Genomic DNA, 20,895 nt, shown 5'->3' on the forward strand with positions numbered 1-20,895 from the left:
AACGGGAACGGGAATAGGAATAGGAATAGGAATAGGAATAGGGATAGGAATGGGAATGGGAATGGGAATGGGAATGGGAATGGGAACAGGGATAGGAATAGGAATGGGAATGGGAATAGGAATGGGAATGGGAATGGGAATGGGAATGGGAATGGGAAAGGGACAGATAGGAATAGGAGTGCATAGGATGAGGAATAAGAATGCCGAGGAAGAACAGGAATCCGAGCAGGAATAGGGTTAGAAGTAGGAATAGGAATAAATAGGAGTAGGAATAAGAGCAAGAACAGGAAAAGGACAAACAGAAATAGAAATGACTCAAGTAGAAAGAAATGGAAATAATAGAAACAGATAAGCAGAACAGAGACGAACCCCCAAGGGAAGCAGGAGGCTCTGCAGGAGGCCAAGCCGAAGCCTGGGGAACGGCCTCACTTCCCACGTGGGAATTGTAGCCGGGAGTTCGAGGAATTCATTCCGAGGGGACAGAAGTGTCGGGGACCAGCCCAGCCCTGGGAGCCGCGCCGGGATTCCCTGGGAGGGTCCCCAGGAGCCGCTGGGACACGCCAGGTCCCCAGCCGCGCTGTCGCCAGGGCTGGCCCCGCCGGGAGCGGCAGCTGCGGCAGGAAAAGCCGGTTGTGGGGCTGGAGGCCGGGGAGGGCAGAGGGGGAGCGGGAGCGGGTCCGGCCAGTCCCCAACCAGTCTGGGACTGGGAGCTCTGGAGCGGCCGGGCCGGGCTGAGAGCTGTGGAACCCCAAATCCGGGACTGGGGAGGGGGACAGAAGGGGGATCCACGGGCAGGGCTGAGCACAGGCTCCGCTCAGCACCCCCCGAGTGTCCCCTGTGGGCTGTGGGGTCCCCCCCGCGACCCCCCCAAGGCTGAGGGGTTTCTTCCCCATGTCCCCCGAAAAGGCCGGAGGGTCCCCCCGCGTCACCCCCAGACTGGCGGGGTCCCGGAGCCCGGCAGTGCCCCCGGGAGTCCCCGCGTGTGTCCCCAGCCCTGCCACAGCCGCGGGGGATGGGGCTGGGGGGGGTCCCCGATCACCCCCAACCCCCCCCCCGAGCATCTTTGGGTCAATGGCGTCACCTCGTGGCCTTTGGGGGCAATGACACCGCGGGGGTGACGTCACTGATGTCACCGGGGCACGAGGGGCGGGGCCGGGGCGTGGGGACAGGGGATGGGGACAGGGGATGGGGACAGGGGACAGGGGACAAGGAGGTCCCCGTGCCAGGCCCGGCTGCCCGCGGTGTCCCTGCTGCCGTCACTGTTTCCAGTGACACGGCACAGGGGCACGGGGACATCGGGCGGGGGACAGCGCACATCCTGCAGCCCCCCAGCCCCGGATTTCCTGGCACGGTGGGAGCGGTGCGGTGGCTCCCGGTGACATTTGCCGGGGTCGGGACGGGGACAGCCCGGCGGGACAGCGGCGGTCGCGTCCCCACGGCCGGGTCCCTGCAGGGCCCCGCCCCGGGGTCGCTCTCGGGGTCCCGATGTGGCCTCTTGTCACTGGGGGGGGCGGGGGACATCCCATGGGGGGGTCTCATCCCAAAGAGGTGCCAGGTAGGGGGTCCTACCCCGGGGGGATTAGGGCGGGAAGAACAGGGGGAATGTGGGGTGGGGGGCACAGGGAGGGGTCAGAGAGGGTGGGGTCTGAGAGGGCGGGGTCAGAGAGGGTGGGGTCAGAGAGGGCGGGGTCAGAGAGGGCGGGGTCAGAGAGGGCGGGGTCAAAGGGGCGGGGTCAGTGGGCTCGGGATCCCCCGTGGGAGCTGCCGGAGGACACGGACGCGCTGTCCCAGGTGCGCCCGCCCCCCCGCGCCCCGCACACCTCCGCACGCTGTACCTGGGGCGCGCATTGAGCCGCGCGGCCCCTTTAAGGGGCGTGTCCGGAAGCGCCGAGGCCCCGCCCCCCGCCGCGCCCGGCCCCGCCCCCCGCGCGCACCGGTCCCGGTGGGGCGGCAGGGCGGGTACGGCGGCCGGTGCGGGACATGGCGCGGCGCCGCCGGCTGCTGCCGCCGCCCCTGCCGGGGCTGCTGCTGGGGCTCGGCCCGGTGCTGCTCGGAGCCGCCGCCGCCTTCAACCTGGACCGCACCTTCCCCGTGCTCAAGGAGGGCCCCGGCCGAGCCTTGTTCGGCTTCTCGGTAGCGCTGCACCGGGAGACGGAACGGCGGGAGCGGAGCCTGTGAGTGCGGGAGGGGAGCGCGGGGCGAGCCCCGTGCCGGGGCGGGGGAGCCGTGGCTGCGGTCCCCGTGCGATGCGGGACAGCGACGGGAGGGTCACCTGTGTGTGGGGGTTGGGATAGGGAAGAATGGGGAGGGGTCCCCCGTGGGGGTGCGGAGGGTCCCGGATCGGGGGGTCCCCGGTGGTTGGGACCCCCGTGAGGCGGAGGAGAGTGAGACAGCGCTTTACCTGGAGCGGGGGTGTCCCCGTGAAGTGGGGGGGTCCCCCGTGGGGTGCGGATCCCCCGTGGGGTGGGGCAGAGCGGGGAGCGCCCCCCTTGGGATGAGGGTCCCACGTGGGGTGGGGTCCCCGTGGAGCGGGGAGGGGCGGAGGGTCCCCGGTGGGTGTTGGGGTCCCTCGGGGGGTCCCTGTTCTGTGTCAGGGCAAAGGTCCCGAGCCCGCGCCGCTCTTTTGGGGGCGGGGGCGCACCTGGAGGGGGGGTCCGGGTGCTGGGGTGGGCGCGGGGGGTCCCTCGTGGGGAATGAGGGGGGGGGGGTCCGGCTCCGCGATCGGTCCTCGGGGGGGTCTCCTCTGCTTTTCCGCACCGCGGTATTGGCGGGGGTCCCATTGCAGGGGGTCCCATCCTGACCCCCCTCATTCCCACAGCGGGATCCCAGTGACACTGGGGGGCTCTGGGGGGGGGCTCTGGGGGACACCCCGTGTGTCCCCCGCTGGGTTCCGGGAGGGGGGTCCCTCCCCAGCGGAGCGGTCCCGGCCGGTGCCGGCCCCCCCTGCCCCCCGTGCCCCCCGTGCCCGGGAACCTGTCGGGCTCTGCTTCCTGCACGGCCCCAACAAAAACCCTTTTCAGCCGGAGCAGTCCCCGTGCCAGCCCCCGCCGTCCCCCCTGTCCCCCCGCTCCACCGGGCCCCCCGATCCCCGATCCCCGATCCCCGATCCCCGATCCCCGATCCCCGATCCCTCCTGGCCGGGAATTCCCGTCCGTGCCTGGAGAAAGCTCCGCCGCAGGGGCCGGGCCGGGTTTGTCCCCCTCAAGGGCAAAGGTTTTTGCTGGATCACCTTCCCGCGGCTCTCCCGGCTCGGGGGGGTCCTCGGGAGCCCCCCGGGGATCCCGTTTTTGCCGGGAGGGCCTGGAGCAGCTGCTGGGTGCGGGCATGTGCCGCTCCGCATTCCAGGGATGCATTTCGGCCCCGCCGTGGGACGGGGAGTTGTTGTTGCTCCGGTGCAGGAGGGAGCGGCGCCGTTCCCTGCGGAGCAGCTCGGGGGGTGCGGGACCCCCCCCTCCCCGCCCTCGGGGACACGCGGACCCCCAGCCACGGCCGGGTCCTGCCCGCTCCGGTGGCACCGCAGCGGCTGCCGGGGGGCACCGGGCGGCACCGGCAGCGATCGCTTCGTGCCCTCCCGGAGCGGCCCTGGGGGGATCCTGGGGGGCCGTGACAAGGACCCGCCACCCCCCCACCCGCGCCGCGAGTCCCGGCGTGATCCCCACGGGGCGCGGAGGCTCCGCCGGCTGCGGGGGAGAGGCTCCGGAGCCAGAACCCCCCCGGGAATTCGCGTCCCGGTCCCCGGGAGCCGCCGCTGCCCGTCCCCGTGGCGGGGACCCGGAACAGCGCGGGCTTCTCTCCGTGCGTGGGGGGTGGCCCCAGTTTGGGGTGCCGGGGCCGGTGCACGGGGGGCCCCCGGACCCCCCCGGGGGTCGCAGCCGCGCCCCGGTGGCGGATGGAGGCTCCGGTGCCCTCCGCTCACAGGTGCAGGGTGGGGACAGGAAGGGGACACTTCCTGCCCGAGCCGCCGCGGGGGAGGGGGCGTCCCGTGCTTTTTCGGGGGGCTGGCTCCTGCCCTGGCTGTCGGCAGCCGAGGGATGCTCGGGGGGAGCCGCGGCGTTCCCGCATTCCCGGCGGGGGCCAGGCGGGCACGGGGCGATGGCGGAGCCCCCCCGTTCGGCCGTTCGAGCCCAGGGGAAGGTTTTGTTTGCTCGCTCCTCCCCGGCCAGGTGAGCTCGGGCGGGGAGCGGGGCTCTTATCAGCCCTCCCCAGATTAGGGAGCTCCTCGGGCCGCCCGCTCCGGCCGCTCCCGCCGGGGGCCGCTTTGGCTCGCGGAGCCGGTGACCCCGGCCCAAGGGGGTGTGGAGGTCCCTGGGTGACCTGGGGAAACTGAGGCACGGCAGCTCCGGTCCAGGAAGGCTGCAGACCGACCCCCGTCCCCCCAAATCTGCAGGCGGGGGGAGGCAGCACCCACATCTGCAGCCCTGTAGGAACTGGGGCTCTGCCCGGGGCTCGGGGGTCTCTGATTCCAGCTGGCTGCTGAGGAGAGCGCTCTCCTGGCGGCGTTCCCGGCTTTCCCTCCCCCCGGCTGCGCCTTCGCAGATCGCTGGAGCTGGCTGAGCTCCCCCTGCCTTGGCCCGAATCCGCCGGGGTCCTGCGGCTGCTCGGCAGGACGAGGGGGACGGATGTGGGGCCGTCTGTCCGTCCGTCCGTCCATCCATCCATCATCCATCATCCATCCATCCGTCCGTCCGTCCGTCCGTCCATCCCTCCAGGAGCCGTCGCTCCCTCTCCCGGCTCCTCCCCAGAGAGGCTCCGCTGGATTTTCCTGCTCAGGGACCCCCGTGGCAAACACAGCGGCCCTGGGGAGAAATTGGGGGGCTGCGGGAGCACCCCCCAGCCCCCGCCTGCTCCTCCCGGCTCCGTCACCTCTGGAGCGTGGTGGGAGATGGATGAGGAGCTCCCCTCGCTGCCCAGCTGCTCCCTGGGGAGGGGGCTCTGGGGAGGGGGGTGCACGACCCCCACACTCCAGACCTTGCTGAGGTGTCCGGCCGGGATTCTGTGCCATCCTCGCCTCTCCCACCCCGGTGGGGGGCAGAGTTTGGGGTCCTGGTGCCCGCAGCCTCCCACAGCCCCCGCTCCCAGCTCAGCCCCCCCCGCTTCCATCCAGCCCCCCCCGGTTGCCAGGGCGGATTAGGACGGAGCGCGGCCTCACATTCCTGCTTCCCTCCCTTCCCGGCCTCCCCCTCGTGCCGCTCTGACCATCTCCAGCACGATCCCAGCCCCCCCGGGCCCCCCGCCCAGTGCCACCAGCGCCACAAACCGGTCCCGGAGCCCCCCAAATCCCGACCCCGCTTCCCCGGATCCCCGGGAAGCCGGTGGCCCCTTGGCTCAGCCCGGCTCGGGGACGCCCCCGGTGTCCCCCCTGCTCTGCTGGGACCCGCGTCCCGCACTCCCCCTTTTCCCAGGAGCTGCGGGTGGGCTGCCGTGCCGGGAATCTTGGCTGGAGGCAGCGGGATGCCGGAGCTGCTTGGCTTGGGTGGGCTCCCGCCCCCCGGGACCCGCGGGACCACCGGGGGAGCCGGGGGACACCCCGGGGGCTGCAGGTCCGGTGGGGTTCGGGGTGTGGGGGCAGGACCCCCCCAGCTCTGAGTCACAGCAGCTGCCCTGAGTCACTTCCCCCCCAGGTGAGGGGGGGCAGCGGTGCCCCCCTGTGCCCCCCCCAAATTCCTTTGTGCCGAGCTGGCAGAAGCCAGGAGGCATCACCCGCCTCGTTCCCTTCCCTTCCCGGCGGCTCCCGCTTTCCGGCACCCCCATCCTGGCATTCCCGCGGGGAGCAGCCCCCCGGAGCCCCCCTTTGGGGTGAGCGCTGCCAGCCCCCCCTCACCTGCAGCCCCGGGCTGACTCAGCCGCCCCGGGGGGGTCCCGGCGTGCCGGGGCGGGGGCTGCCCGGGGCCCCGCATTCCTCCTGTGCCTGGGCTTTGAGTCAGCGCCCGGCCCGCCCGGACGTGCCCGCGCTGCCGGGCCCGCATTGCTCAGCTCCCCGGCACTCCCTGCCCGCCGGCGCTGCCCGGGGACAGCGGGGCTCGGCCCGCCCGGGGACTGCTCAGCTCGGTACACCGGAGATCCGTGATCAGCCCTGGGAGCCGTGTCCGGGGAGCCCTGTCCCCGCTGTGTCCGGGGAGCCGTGTCCGGGGAGCCCTGTCCCCTCTGTGTCCGGGGAGCCGTGTCCGGGGAGCCCTGTCCCCTCTGTGTCCGGGGAGCCCTGTCCCCTCTGTGTCCGGGGAGCCGTGTCCGGGGAGCCCTGTCCCCTCTGTGTCCGGGGAGCCCTGTCCCCGCTGTGTCCGGGGAGCCCTGTCCCCGCTGTGTCCGGGGAGCCGTGTCCCCGCTGTGTCCTGGCTGCTGTGTCCGGGGAGCCCTGTCCCCTCTGTGTCCGGGGAGCCCTGTCCCCTCTGTGTCCGGGGAGCCCTGTCCCCTCTGTGTCCGGGGAGCCCTGTCCCCTCTGTGTCCGGGGAGCCCTGTCCCCTCTGTGTCCGGGGAGCCCTGTCCCCGCTGTGTCCGGGGAGCCCTGTCCCCGCTGTGTCCGGGGAGACCTGTCCGGGGAGCCCTGTCCCCGCTGTGTCCGGGGAGCTGTGTCCTGTCCTGGGTGCCGTGTCTTGTCCTGGGTGCTGTGTCCCCCCCCATGTCCTGGGAGTCGTGTCCTGGGTGCCCTGTCCCCTCTGTGTCCTGGGTGCTGTGTCCTGGGAGCCATGCCCTGGGTGCCGTGTCCCTCCCGTGTCCCCCCCGTGTCCCCTCCCGTGTCCCTCCCGTGTCCCCTCCATGCCCTGGGTGCCGTGTCCCTCCCGTGACGCTCCCGTGTCCCCCCCGTGTCCCTCCCGTGTCCCCTCCCGTGTCCCCTCCCGTGTCCCCCCCGTGTCCCCCCCGTGTCCCTCCCGTGTCCCTCCCGTGTCCTGGGTGCCGTGTCCCCCCCGTGTCCTCCCTGCCAGAGGGAAGCGCTTCCTCCCCCGGCACGGCCACCTCCACGCCATTGTCCCCGCGCTCCCCAAGGACTTCCCGGCGGAAAGGCTGGCCCTTCCGCAGCCCTCCGGCCGTGCCAGCTCCCCGTGCCAGGGCCACGGGGCCTTGCTGGGGGTCCCTGGCATCTCCCCTGGGGGCGGGGGGTCCCTTCAGCATCGCCTGGAGGGGCTGGGGGGCACATCCAGCCCGGAATGTCACTGTCCCCCCATGGCAATGCCGGGACTCAGCCGGGCCATCCCTGCCCTGCCTGGGGGAAATCACCCTCGGGAGCTGCTGCCTGTCCCGGGACAGCCCGGGCCCCTCGGGAGCTGCTGCCTGTCCCGGGACAGCCCGGGCCCCTCGGGAGCTGCTGCCTGTCCCGGGACAGCCCGGGCCCCTCGGGAGCTGCTGCCTGTCCCGGGACAGCCCGGGCCCCTCAGGGTGTCTGTCCGGGATGAGGGGTGTCTGTCCTGAGTGAGGGGTGTCTGTCCGGGATCAAGGATGTCTGTCTGGGATGAGGGGTGTCTGTCCTGGATCAAGGATGTCCATCCTGGATGTGGGGTGTTTTTCCGGGATGAGGGGTGTCTGTCCTGGATGAGGGGTGTCTGTCCTGGATGAGGGGTGTTTTTACGGGATGAGGGGTGTTTTTCCGGGATGAGGGGTGTCTGTCCTGGATGAGGGGTGTCTGTCCTGGATGAGGGGTGTCTGTCCTGGATGTGGGGTGTCTGTCCGGGATGTGGGGTGTTTTTCCGGGATGAGGGGTGTCTGTCCTGGATGAGGGGTGTCTGTCCTGGATGAGGGGTGTTTTTCCGGGATGAGGGGTGTCTGTCCTGGAACAAGGATGTCCATCCTGGATGTGGGGTGTTTTTCCGGGATGTGGGGTGTCTGTCCGGGATGAAGGGTGTCTGTCCTGGATGAGGGGTGTCTGTCCTGGATGAGGGGTGTTTTTCCGGGATGAGGGGTGTCTGTCCTGGATGTGGGGTGTCCGTCCCAGCTCCCCCTCCCCGCTCTCAGGGGGTTCTGTCCCCTGTCCCGGCGTTCCCTGGCACGGGAGCTGGGCCCTGTCTGCCGGACACGCCGCAGCTGTGCCGGGGCTGCGGATCAAAGGTTGGCCGGGAAGGGCCGGGGGTGTTTACACAGATGGGGGGCCCCGGGGCTGGGCTGGGGGTGCTGAGCAGCCCCTCCCTCTTCTTCTCCCTGCCAGCACAGCGAGGTTTGGAGGGTCACTGTGACCCCTCTTCCCACCCCTCACGTGCACGGGGCTGGGGGCTCAGCCGGGCTGGGATGGAGTCTGGGAAGGAGTGAATCTGTCAGTCTGTCCCTGGCCCCATTTGGGGTCCCTGTGTCCCCTTCCAGCTCTGGAGCTGGGCCTGACCCCTTGTTTGGGGCTGTCAGGGTGTGACAAACTCCGGGGAAGCAGCTCCGGTGTCCCCCAAGCGTCCCCTCCCCGGGGGCTCCGCACCCCAGATTGAGTTGGAGGGGTTTGGGGGGCTGTTCCTGCTCCCCCCCCTCACCCCACGCCCCTCCCCCGTTTCTGCCCCCCAGGCTGCTGGTGGGGGCCCCCCAGGACGCGGAGCCGGTGAACGGGACACGGACGGGCGCCGTGTACGCCTGTCCCCTGAGTGCCACCACCCGCGACTGCCAGCGCCTGGCCATCGAGCTCAAGGGTGGGTGACCCCCCCCGGGGGGTGGGACCACCCCAAAACCCCCCCAGGAGTGGGGACCCCCTCTGAGGCCGGTTCTTCCCCTGCAGATGAGCCGGACAAGGCCATCATTGAGGACATGTGGCTGGGGGTGACAGTGGCCAGCCAGCGGCAGCCACCGGGGAGGGTTCTGGTGAGTCTGGGGGCACCGCGGGGCTTTGCACACCTGGATCCTGGATCCTTACACATCTGGATCCTGGATCCTTACACACCTGGATCCTGGATCCTTACACACCTGGATCCTGGATCCTTACACACCTGGATCCCAGCTCCTTACACACCTGGATCCTGGATCCTTACACACCTGGATCCCAGATCCTTACACATCTGGATCCCAGATCTTCACACACCTGGATCCCAGATCCTTACACACCTGGATCCCAGCTCCTTACACACCTGGATCCTGGATCCTTACACATCTGGATCCCAGATCCTCACACACCTGGATCCTGGATCCTCACACACCTGGATCCTGGATCCTTACACACCTGGATCCCAGATCCTCACACACCTGGATCCTGGATCCTCACACACCTGGATCCTTACACACCTGGATCCCAGGTTCTTACACACCTGGATCCCAGCTCCTCACACACCTGGATCCTGGATCCTTACACACCTGGATCCCAGCTCCTTACACACCTGGATTCTGGCTCCTTACACATCTGGATCCTGGCTTTTTACGCACCTGGATTCTGGCTCTATGCACACACACCCCCTTGGGATGTCCCCCCACCTTTGGGGTGTTCCCTGTCCCCTGTCCTGTCCCTGTCCTGTCCCTGAGCTGTCCCTGAGCTGTCCCTGAGCTGTCCCTGAGCTGTCCCCGTCCCTGTCGGTGTCCCCAGGCCTGTGCCCACCGCTACACGCGGGTGCTGTGGTCGGTCCCTGAGCTGTCCCTGTCCCTGTCCCTGTCCCTGTCGGTGTCCCCAGGCCTGTGCCCACCGCTACACGCGGGTGCTGTGGTCGGGAGCCGAGGCTCAGCGGCGCATGGTGGGCCGGTGCTACGTGCGGGGCAATGACCTGCGCCTGGACCTGGGGGACGAGTGGCAGACGTACCACAACGAGATGTGCAACGCCAACACCGACACCGACGAGACCGGCATGTGCCAGATGGGCACCAGCGCCGGCTTCAGCGCCAACATCATCTACTTCGGGGCACCGGGAGCCTACAACTGGCAGGGTGAGGGTCCCGGGGGGCCCGCCCGGCCCGGGGTCACCGCTCCGGGCACCCCTTGTCCTCCTTGCCCAGGGTGTCTGGGCCCCCGCGGGACCCCCACCCCGCTGTGGGGCTGACCCCCCTGCCCCACTGCAGGCACGGATTACATGCTCCAGCGGGAGATGTGGGACCTGCACGACTTCTCCTACCCCAACAAGAGGAACGGCAACACCTACATAGGTGGGGGGCGGCAGGGCGGGGGGCTTTGGGGTGAGCGGGTTTGGAGGGGGTGGATTTAGGGGGAATGTGGTGGGGGGTTAAAGGGGTGCTCAGGGAGGCTGGAAGAGCCCCCGAGGGTGGTGAGAGTGGGGGGGCGGGGGTGACATTGGGGGTGACATTGGGGGTGACATTGGGGGTGACATTGGGGCGTTCAGGGACACGGCGGGAGCTTGGGGCGGTGATTTGGGGTGAGGAGGAGCTTTGGGCATTGTGGGTTTGGGGCATGGATGTTAAAGGTGTGGGAGACACTTGGGGACATTTGGGGCCACTTGGGGACATTTGGGGCCACTCGGGGACACTTGGGAAGACTTGGGGACAGTTGGTAACACTTGGGGACACTTAGGGACACTTGGGAACACTTAGTGACACTTAGTGACACTCGGGGACACTTAGGAATACTTGGGAACACTTAGGGACACTTGGGGACACTCAGGGACACTTGGGAACACTTGGGAACACTTAGGGACAGTTAGGGACACTTGGGGACACTTGGGGACGCTTGGGAACACTTGGGAACACTTGGGGACACTTGGGGACACTTGGGGACACTTGCGGACACTTGGGAACACTTGGGACACTTAGGGACACTTGGGGACACGTGGAGACACTTAGGGACACTTGGGAACACTTAGTGACACTTGGGGACACTCGGGGACACTTGGGAACACTTGGGGACACTTGGGGACACTTGGGGACACTTAGGAACACTTGGGAACACTTGGGGACAGTTAGGGACACTTGGGGACACTTGGGGACACTTGGGAACACTTGGGAACACTTGGGGACACCTGGGGACACTTGGGAACACTTGGGAACACTTGGGAACACTTAGGGACACTTGGGAACACTTGGGAGCACTTGGGGACACTTGGGGACACTCGGGGACACTTGGGGACACTCAGGGACACCTGGGGACACTTGGGGAGACTCAGGGATGGCGTGCGCGGTCCCCAGCGCTCCCCCGAGGTCCGGGTGATCTGAGGGGCTGGCGGGGGTCCCGCAGGGTACTCGGCCGCGGTGGGCAGCGCGCTGCTGCTGCAGGACGCGGTGACGCTGGTGACGGGCGCGCCCCGGTACCGGCACACCGGGGCCGTGCTGCTGCTGAGCCGCGGCGCCCGCCAGGCGCTCAACCGGAGCCTGCTGCTCCCCGGGCCCCAGGTGGGCTCCTACTTCGGCAGCGCCCTCGCCCTGGCCGACCTCAACAACGACGGGTGAGGGGCCGCGACCCCCCCCCGCCTGCGACCCCCGGCTCGAATGGGGCTCCTGGGGGGCGGGGGGCGCAGCCGGGGCTTCCTCACCTGGGCTGGGATCGGTCAGCTCCCGGGGTGGGGGTCTCACCCGGGATATCCCGGAATTCCCGGGGGTGGGGGTCTCACCCGGGATGCCCTGCAGCTCCCGGGGGTGGGGGTCTCACCTGGAGCACCCGCAGCTCCCGGGGGTGGGGGTCTCACCCGGGACATCCCGGAATTCCCAGGGGTGGGGGTCTCACCTGGAGCACCCGCAGCTCCCCGGGGGTGGGGGTCTCACCCGGGACATCCTGCAGTTCCCGGGGGTGGGGGTCTCACCCGGGATATCCCGCAGCTCCCGGGGGTGGGGGTCTCACCCGGGATATCCCGCAGCTCCCGGGGGTGGGGGTCTCACCTGGAGCACCCGCGGCTCCCGGGGGTGGGGGTCTCACCCGGGATGCCCTGCAGTTCCCAGGGGTGGGGGTCTCACCCAGAACATCCCGCAGCTCCCGGGGGTGGGGGTCTCACCTGGAGCACCCGCCCCGGGGGTGGGGGTCTCACCCGGGATATCCCGCAGTTCCCAGGGGTGGGGGTCTCACCCGGAGCACCCGCAGTTCCCAGGGGTGGGGGTCTCACCCGGGACATCCCGCAGCTCCCCGGGGTGGGGGTCTCACCCGGGACATCCCGGAATTCCCGAGGGTGGGGGTCTCACCCGGGACATCCCACAATTCTCGAGGGTGGGGGTCTCACCCGGGACATCCCGGAATTCCCGAGGGTGGGGGTCTCACCCAGGACATCCCGCAGCTCCCGGGGGTTCCCTGTGGGTCCCAGCTCTGGGGTGAGGAGGTTTTTGGGGGGCAGTTGCATTTTCACAGCTCTGGGGGGGTCCCCACCGCTTGGGGCGTGTGGGGTCGGGGCTCAGCCCCAGCCCCAGCCCCCAGCACGCCGCTGTCCCCGCAGGTGGCAGGACCTGGTGGTGGGGGCCCCCTACTACTTCGAGCGGAAGCAGGAGGTGGGGGGCGCGGTGTTCGTGTACATGAACGAGGCCGGGGGCTTCCAGCAGCTCCCCAGCCTGGTCCTGACCGGCCCCAGCTACTCGGGGTTCGGCTTTGCCCTGGCCAGCATCGGGGACATCAACCAGGACGGCTTCCAGGGTGAGCAGCCGGGGACGCCTTCGTGGGGAGCCGCTTTTTGGGGAGCCTCCTGGGGGGCTGACCCTGCTCTTGTCCCCCCAGATATCGCCGTGGGGGCTCCTTTCGAGGGGCCTGGCAAGGTCTACATCTACCACAGCAGCGCCGAGGGGCTGCGGGACCGACCCCGGCAGGTGACGGCCCCGGGAGCCCTGAGCCGGGCAGGGTCTGGATCCCTCCCTGGATCCCTCCCTGGATCCTTCCCTGGATCCCTCCCTGGATCCCTTCCTGGATCCCTCCCTGGATCCCTCCCAGGATCCCTCCCTGGATCCCTTCCTGGATCCCTCCCTGGATCTCTCCCTGGATCCCTCCCTGGATCCTTCCCTGGATCCCTTCCTGGATCCCTCCCTGGATCCCTCCCTGGATCCCTCCCTGGATCCCTCCCTGGATCCCTCCCTGGATCCGGCCTTTGGATCCAGCTCCAGGGTGGGGTGCAGGGGGTCCATCCCTGGGGTGATGAGCACTGAGACCCCCCTGCCCCCCAAATCCAGGTGATCAGCGGGTCGGAGCTGGGCCCCAGCACGATAAAAACCTTCGGGTACTCCCTGAGCGGGGGGCTGGACATGGACGGGAATTCCTACCCGGATCTGCTGGTGGGCAGCCTGAGCGAGCGAATCGTCCTGCTCAGGTACAGGAACGGGGACAGGGGACAGGGGACAGGTGTCCTGGCCCCCCTGCCACCCCTGGGCTGGGCACAGAGCAGGGGGGGCTCAGCCAAGCCCAATCCCTGCCCAGAGCCCGTCCCGTGATCAACATCCTGGACAAGACCTTCACGGTGACCCCCAGCAAGGTGGACCCCGCCCAGTGCACACCCAAGTCTTGGTGAGTCCCCGTGTCCCCGTGGCTGCCGCTGGCACCCCTGGCTCGGCTCACGGTCCCTTTGTCCCCCCAGCATGACGGTGACCTTGTGCTTCTCCTACAACCAGAGCGCGGGGGACCCCAACTACAAGGAGAGGATCAGTGAGTGGGGGGAGCGGGGGGGGGACGCTTGGGGACGCTGTGGGGGGCGTTGGACGACTCGTGCTGTCCCCCAGCCCTGCAGTACACGCTGGAGGCCGACAAGGACCGGCACCCGCCCAGGGTCAGGTTCTCGGGGTCCCAATCTGCCACCTACACCGGGGACTTCTCCATGCCCGACACCCGCTGCCAGACCCAGGAGCTGCTGCTGCTGGTGAGCGTCCGTCCTTCCTTCCTTCCATCCATCCATCCCTCCATCCATCATCCATCCATCCATCCATCCCTCCATCCATCATCCATCCATCATCCATCCATCCATCATCCATCCATCCATCATCCATCCATCCATCATCCATCCATCCATCCATCCATCCATCCATCCATCCATCATCCATCCATCATCCATCCATCATCCATCCATCCATCATCCATCATCCATCCATCATCCATCCATCCATCCATCCATCCATCCATCCATCATCCATCATCCATCCATCATCCATCCATCATCCATCCATCATCCATCCATCCATCATCCATCATCCATCATCCATCCATCATCCATCCATCCGTCCATCCATCATCCATCCATCATCCATCCATCCATCATCCATCCATCATCCATCCATCCATCCATCCATCATCCATCCATCCATCATCCATCCATCATCCATCCATCATCCATCCATCATCCATCCATCATCCATCCATCCATCATCCATCCATCATCCATCCATCCATCATCCATCCATCATCCATCCATCATCCATCCATCCATCATCCATCCATCATCCATCCATCCATCATCCATCCATCCATCATCCATCCATCCATCATCCATCCATCCATCATCCATCCATCCATCATCCATCCATCCATCCATCCATCCATCATCCATCCATCATCCATCCATCATCCATCATCCATCCATCATCCATCATCCATCCATCCATCCATCCATCATCCATCATCCATCCATCCATCCATCCATCCATCCATCCATCATCCATCATCCATCCATCCATCCATCCATCCATCATCCATCCATCCATCATCCATCATCCATCCATCATCCATCATCCATCCATCATCCATCCATCCATCCATCATCCATCCATCCATCCATCATCCATCCATCATCCATCCATCCATCCATCATCCATCCATCCATCCATCATCCATCCATCCATCATCCATCCATCCATCATCCATCCATCATCCATCATCCATCATCCATCCCTCCATCCGTCTGTCCGTCCATCCCTGTGCCGAGTCCCTGGGCTCTCTCCCTGGGCTGGCAGCAGCCCCCCAGTTGTGGCTGGGGCTGAGTTTGGGGTACCAGGGAGGGATCTCTGTGTGATTCCCACCCCCCCGCAGGACAATGTCCGGGACAAGCTGCACCCCATCGTGCTCTCCATGAACTACTCGCTGCTGGAGAGGCCCAGAACGTTCCAGCTGGGCCCCCACTCCCTGGACGCCTTCCCCGTCCTCAACCAGGACCAGTCCCATGAGAACGAGACCAAGGTGTGCCCCGTGGGGGGACGTGGGGGGACACGCTGGGGTGTCCCGGGGGTCACAGGGACTCAGGGGATGTCCCTGTCCCTGCAGATTGAGTTCCAGAAGGAATGTGGATCTGACAACCAGTGCTACAGCAACCTCCAGCTCCGGAGCAGCTTCGTCACCGAGCAGAACCAGGCGCTGCCCAGGTGCCGCAGGGCCCCGCATGTCCCATGTCCCCCCGGGGGTGTCCCTGTCCCCCCGGGGGTGTCCCTGTCCCCATGGGGGTGTCCCTGTCCCCCAGGAGCGCCTGACCCCGCTCTCCCCGCGCAGGGTGAACGGGACCCAGGTGCTGCAGTACAGCCGGGACGTGCGGAAGCTGCACCTGAGCATCAACATCACCAACGTCCCCAGCACGCCTTGGAACGGCGAGGACGCCCACGAGGCGCTGCTCAACGTCACCGTGCCCCCCAGCCTGCTGCCCTCCTCCGTCCGCCCGGTACGGGGGGGACCCCCTGAGCCCCACTGGGGGCCAGCTGGGCTTGGCCAGGGTGGTCCTGACCCTCTTGCCCCCCCCAGAGCGGAGCCTGCACCTTTGGGGAGACGGTGCTGTGCGAGCTGGGAAACCCCTTCAAGAGGAACCAAAGGGTGAGAGCGGCCCCCCAGCTGCCCCCCGGCCCTTCCTGGGGGGCTCAGCAGGTGGGGTCCGGCTGAGCCGCTCCCTGCCCGCAGGCAGAGCTGACCATCACCTTCGAAGCCATCGGGATCATGCTGGACACGCGGGAGATCGCGGTGTGGCTGGACCTGTCCACGTGAGTGCGGGGTGGGATGAGGGGGGGTGGTCCTGTTGGGATGAGGGAGATGGTCCCATTGGGATGGAGGGGATGGTCCCATTGGGATGGAGGGGATGGTCCCATTGGGATGAGGGAGATGTTCCCGTTGGGATGGAGGGCATGGTCCCATTGGGATGGAGGGGATGGTCCAGTTGGGATGGGGACAGGAATGGTCCCATTGGGATGGAGGGGATGGTCCCGTTGGGATGAGGGAGATGGTCCTGTTGGGATGAGGGAGATGGTCCCGTTGGGATGGAGGAGATGGTCCCGTTGGGATAAGGGAGATGGTCCCGTTGGGATGGGGACAGGGATGTTCCCGTTGGGATGGAGGGGATGGTCCTGCTGGGATGGAGGGGATGCCCACCCCGGTGCCCGGCAGGCAGAGCACCCAGGAGGATCTGCAGCCCGTGCTGGCCAAGCTGCTGGTGGATTACAGCATCCAGTCCTCACTGAGCATGTGAGTGTCACCTGAACCCCCTCTGTGTCACCTGAACCCCCTCTGTGTCCCCCCCATTCCCCCACCCGAGTCTGGCTGTGTCAGCGCTCCGTGTTCCAGGGATGGGGCAGCGCTGGGGTGTCCCCGGTGCCCCTCACGCCCTTCCCGTCCCCCGTCCCGTTCCCAGAGCCTCATCCCACATCCAGTCCTACTTCAGCGGGACCGTGGTGGGCGAGTCGGCCATGAAACAGGAGCAGGACGTGGGCAGCCCCCTCACCTTCGACTTCCAGGTGGGCAGGGCGTGGCCAGCGCCCGAGGGAGGCGGATTTGGGAACGGGGGAGGGAGGGAGGCGGATTTGGGAACGGGGGAGGGAGGGAGGCGGATTTGGGAACGAGGGAAGGAGGGAGGCGGATTTGGGAACGCCGCCTCCACCTCCCGCCCTGCCCACAGGTGACCACCAAAGGCGAGTCCCTGGGCACGCTGGGCACCATCCTGCTGGGCTTTGAGTGGCCCCACGAGATCCCCAATGGCAAATGGCTCCTGTACCCCACCGAGATCCTGGTGAACGGCAACGACACGTGTCACCCCCCCGGGGGGGTCATCAACCCCCTCAACCTCACCGTGAGTCACCCCCAAAGGGCCGTGTCCCTGCCCCAGGGGGTTCCTCCGGCCCCCCGGCACAGCGCAGGCTCTGATGGGGCTGCTGTCCCCCCTCAGCTCCTGCAGGACCAGGCTCCATCCCGGCGGAGACGGGAGCTGGAGCCCCCCGAGCCGGGGGAGCCCCCGGTCACCTTGGCCACCGGCCGGCGCCCCAGGTCCGAGGCGGTGCTGGTGAGTGGGGGCTGCAGGGGGGGAAAGGGGGCTCCAGCAGCACCTCCCCCCCGTCCCGGGGTCCTGTTTCCTGGCAGCAGGGTGGTGCCTCGGGCCCCCCTGACCCCCGTGTCCCCCAGAGCTGCTCGGCGGGCACCGCGCGCTGCGTGTGGTTCGAGTGTCCCCTGCTGCACACGCAGCTCCCCTCCAGCTTCAGCCTCCGCGCCCGCGTCTGGAACAGCACCTTCATCGAGGTCAGTCCTGGGCTGCGGGCTCGGGGCTGCCTGAGCCCTTGGTGTGGGGTTAAACAGGGCCCCGAGTCTGCCCGGGATCAGCTCAGGGGCTGGCACCCACCCCTGTGTGTCCCCACTGTCACCTGTGTCCCCCTCCATCCGTGTGTCCCCATCGTCCATGTCCTCCCCCTCTCCCATCCGTGTGTTGTCATCTTTGTGTCCCTCCTCATCATCCCTGTGTCCCTCCTTATCATCCCTGTGTGTCCCTGTCCATCCCTGTCCCTGTCCACCCCTGTCCCTGTCCATCCCTGTGTCCCTGTCCATCCCTGTCCCTGTCCACCCCTGTCCCTGTCCATCCCTGTGTCCCTGTCCATCCCTGTCCCTGTCCGTCCCTGTGTCCCATCCCTGTGTGTCCCTGTCCACCCCTGTCCCTGTCCACCCCTGTCCCTGTCCATCCCTGTCCCTGTCCATCCCTGTGTGTCCCTGTCCATCCCTGTCCCTGTCCATCCCTGTCCCTGTCCATCCCTGTTTGTCCCTGTCCATCCCTGTGTGTCCCTGTCCATCCCTGTCCCTGTCCATCCCTGTCCCTGTCCATCCCTGTGTCCCATCCCTGTGTGTCCCTGTCCATCCCTGTGTCCCATCCCTGTCCCTGTCCATCCCTGTCCATCCGTGTGTCCCTGTCCATCCCTGTCCCTGTCCACCCCTGTCCCTGTCCATCCCTGTCCCTGTCCATCCCTGTGTCCCATCCCTGTCCCTGTCCATCCCTGTCCCTGTCCATCCCTGTGTCCCATCCCTGTCCCTGTCCATCCCTGTCCCTGTCCATCCCTGTGTCCCATCCCTGTCCCTGTCCATCCCTGTGTGTCCCTGTCCATCCCTGTGTCCATCGCTGTCCCTCAGCCGTGTCCCCCGCTGTCCCCAGGAGTTCCGGGACTTTGACCGAGTGAAGGTGACGGGCACGGCCACGCTGTTCCTGCGCTCTCAGGTTCCCACCATCACCATGAGGAACCACACGGTGCGGGTGAGCCTCGCCCGAGCCCTTACTGGGGCAGACTGGGAGGGACTGGGGCCGCTGGAGCTCCGCGCCCCAACGCGGCCCTTGGCACCCCGCAGTTCTCCGTGGACGTGGACTCGGAGCTGCAGGAGGAGCAGCCGGCCGAGATCGCGCTCTGGCTGGTGCTGGTGTCGGTGGCAGCCGGGCTGCTGCTGCTGGGGCTCATCATCCTCCTCCTCTGGAAGGTGAGGGGGGTCCCCAATCCCCTTCCCGGGGCGCAGGAGCCGCGCTGAGACCCGAGGGGCTCGAGTGAGCCGCGGCCGCCTCCTCCCTGCCTGGCGAGGGGTGCGAGGGACTCGCAGCTGGAAGATCGCCCCCCCCCCAGCTGGAAGGAGCCCCCCGAGGGTGGCAGGTGCCCCCCAGGTGGGAGGTGCCGTTCCGGGAGGAAGATCCGGGGCTGGAGAGGGATGAGGAAGAGGAGCACGGACATTCCCGACGTGTCTTGGGGTGCAAAACGTTTTGGGATGTGCACCCAAAGCGGGGCTGGACCTCCTTCCCTGTGGCTGCACTGCAGGGACTGGGGGCCCCCCACAGCCCCCCGGAGACACCCCCAGCTTCTTGAAGCCCCCCTTTTACCCAGGAGGGGGTCGCTGGGTCTGCAGGACCCCGCAGCATCCCGGGCATGCCCTGTGGGGCATCTCCCTGCCCCGCTCCCCCCACCTGCCGGGGGGTGCCCAGGACCCCTCCAGCCCCCGTCCCGTCCCCCCCTGACCCCGTCCCGGTCCCCTGACCCTGTCCCCTTCCCTGCAGTGCGGGTTCTTCCGGCGGGCCAACACCCGGGCCATGTACGAGGCCAAGGGGCAGAAGGCGGAGATGAGGATCCAGCCGTCGGAAACCGAGCGGCTCACGGACGACTACTAACGGGGGGCACCCCCCGTGCCCCCCCGGGCCCCGCCTGGTAATGCCCCGTGGGGCCGGGCTGCAGCCGCATCTTCCTCCTCTTCAGCCTCCTCTCCTCTTCCTCTGTGCCGTAGGGTCCCCGTAGGGCTCCGCGGGGTCTCTCCGAGCGGCTCCAGGATGGCTGATCCTTTTTCCTCTGCTCTTCGCCGCCTCGGGGGTCTCTCTCCTTCTCCGCGACCCTCTGCGGCCCCTCGCTGACCCGCTGTCCTCTCTGTCCCCCCCTCCCAGTGTGACTTTTTCCAGCGGACCCGCTACTACCGGATCATGCCCAAGTACCACGCGGTGCGGATCCGGCAGGAGCAGCGCTACCAGCCCGGGGGGCTCCTGCCCCGCCGCCGCAAGAAGCTCTGGGTGACCAAGTGGCAGGAGCCGGACAAGTACTACTGACCCCCTGTCCCACCGCCCGGACCCCTGCCAGGGGGGCTTTGACTTTGCACAAGTGCATCCCTCCCTGTCCCCGTCCCCTCGGACGCGGCCGCCTCCGGCTTTGGCTCCCGCAGCCCCTCCCCGCTCGCCCGGGGGGCTCCCGCAGCCCCTCCCCGCTCGCCCGGGGGGCTCCCGCAGCCCCTCCCCGCTCGCCCGGGGGGCTCTTGCACGCTGGTGCCTTGCACGCTTGTGGGGGCGACCCCCCAAATGTGCCCCCCCTGCTCCCCGAAGTGCTGCTGGGCTCACCGAGTGCCTTCCCCCCGCACAGACACTCCGCTCGCCACGTCCCTGCGCTTGTCCCCAGCCACCCTGGGACACGTCCCGGCCCCTGGGGACACGTCCCGGCCCCTGGGGACACATCCCGGCCCCTGGGGACACATCCCCGCAGGCCGGGACACGCTCGCCCCCCTCCCCTTTCCCCGGTGCTGGGTGCGGGACCCCTGAGCTTTCCCCCGGGGGTCTCGGGGATCTCATTCCCTCCTGCAGCCCCTCCCCATCCCGAACCCCCCGGGGGTCTCGGGGATCTCATTCCCTCCTGCAGCCCCTCCCCATCCCGAACCCCCCGGGGGTCTCGGGGATCTCATTCCCTCCTGCAGCCCCTCCCCATCCCGAACCCCGGGGGTCTCCTGCTCTTCTCCCCGCGCTCGGACGCAGCTTTGGCTTGGGGGGGTTGGGGGTGCAGCGCTTCAGGCCGTGTCCCCCCGACCCTCGCCCCCCGCCCCGGGGGTCCCTGTCCTGCCCCGCGGGGTTAAATTATTCCGTGTCTCTCCGTGTCGCTGTTTTGGTGTCGAGTCCCAGCGTCCGATCGGTACCGGGGGCGGCTGGGGAGGGGGTCCTGCACCCCCAGCCCCCGCCCGGCCCCCAAACGCCCCCTCCCTTCCTCGCCGGGGCCCAATAAAGCCTCGCTCTGGGATTTGTAACCGCTTTGTCCCCTCCGTGTCACGGCTGGCAGGGTTTGGGGGGTGGGCTGCGGGTTTGGGGGGCTTTTGGGGGTGGGGGGTAAAAAGAGGAGAGGGGAATGATGTACCCCGAGGAGGGAGGGGATGATGGGAGGGCAGTGCGGGACTCGGAGTGGGCTCAGACCCCCCCAAACCCTCGGGAAAGGCTCAAACTCCCCCAAAATGCGCCGGGAAGGGGTCGGGGACCCCCGAGGGGCTGATGGGAACCCTCATTATGCAAATGAGCGCCGGTGCTGCAGCGAGGGGCGGGGTTATCCCGGGAGGGGCGGGGCCTACAGCACAGCGCGCGATGATTGACAGCGGGGACG

General features: G+C 67.9%; 1 protein-coding gene across 3 annotated transcripts; it reads left to right on the top strand.

The window, feature by feature from the left end:
- Positions 1–1,931: 1,931 nt before the first annotated feature.
- Positions 1,932–20,548, top strand: ITGA3 (integrin subunit alpha 3). 3 transcript variants are annotated; one of them, XM_086864214.1, is made up of 26 exons: positions 1,932–2,174; positions 8,476–8,597; positions 8,684–8,766; positions 9,564–9,813; positions 9,946–10,029; positions 11,072–11,279; positions 12,255–12,448; positions 12,530–12,618; positions 12,976–13,112; positions 13,220–13,306; positions 13,377–13,444; positions 13,519–13,655; positions 14,819–14,965; positions 15,050–15,147; positions 15,272–15,437; positions 15,518–15,586; positions 15,671–15,750; positions 16,151–16,228; positions 16,395–16,497; positions 16,659–16,829; positions 16,926–17,039; positions 17,159–17,272; positions 18,171–18,269; positions 18,362–18,487; positions 19,053–19,200; positions 19,431–20,548. In XM_086864214.1, exons 1-25 carry the CDS (start codon positions 1,981–1,983, stop codon positions 19,161–19,163), a joined length of 3,129 nt encoding a protein of 1,042 aa, XP_086720340.1. In that variant the 5' UTR covers positions 1,932–1,980; the 3' UTR covers positions 19,164–19,200; positions 19,431–20,548. The 3 variants fall into 3 exon arrangements, with proteins under 3 accessions (XP_086720340.1, XP_086720337.1, XP_086720338.1); XM_086864211.1 differs by lacking the exons at positions 19,053–19,200; positions 19,431–20,548 and adding an exon at positions 18,628–18,946 and having other exon boundaries at positions 1,941–2,174; XM_086864212.1 differs by lacking the exon at positions 19,053–19,200 and having other exon boundaries at positions 1,942–2,174.
- The last annotated feature ends 347 nt before the right edge of the window (positions 20,549–20,895 follow it).

The sequence above is a fragment of the Cyanistes caeruleus genome, chromosome 27, assembly GCF_971803275.1.
Source record: "Cyanistes caeruleus chromosome 27, bCyaCae1.hap1.1, whole genome shotgun sequence".
NCBI classification, from domain to species: Eukaryota; Metazoa; Chordata; class Aves; order Passeriformes; family Paridae; genus Cyanistes; species Cyanistes caeruleus.

Bases quoted from the DNA above. Each gene is read 5' to 3' on its own strand.
- ITGA3 (XM_086864211.1), top strand. From the start codon at position 1,981: ATGGCGCGGCGCCGCCGGCTGCTGCCGCCGCCCCTGCCGGGGCTGCTG. The intron at 9,814-9,945 runs GTGAGGGTCCCG...GCCCCACTGCAG, and splicing joins GGGAGCCTACAACTGGCAGG to GCACGGATTACATGCTCCAG. The intron at 13,307-13,376 runs GTGAGTCCCCGT...TTGTCCCCCCAG, and splicing joins CAGTGCACACCCAAGTCTTG to CATGACGGTGACCTTGTGCT.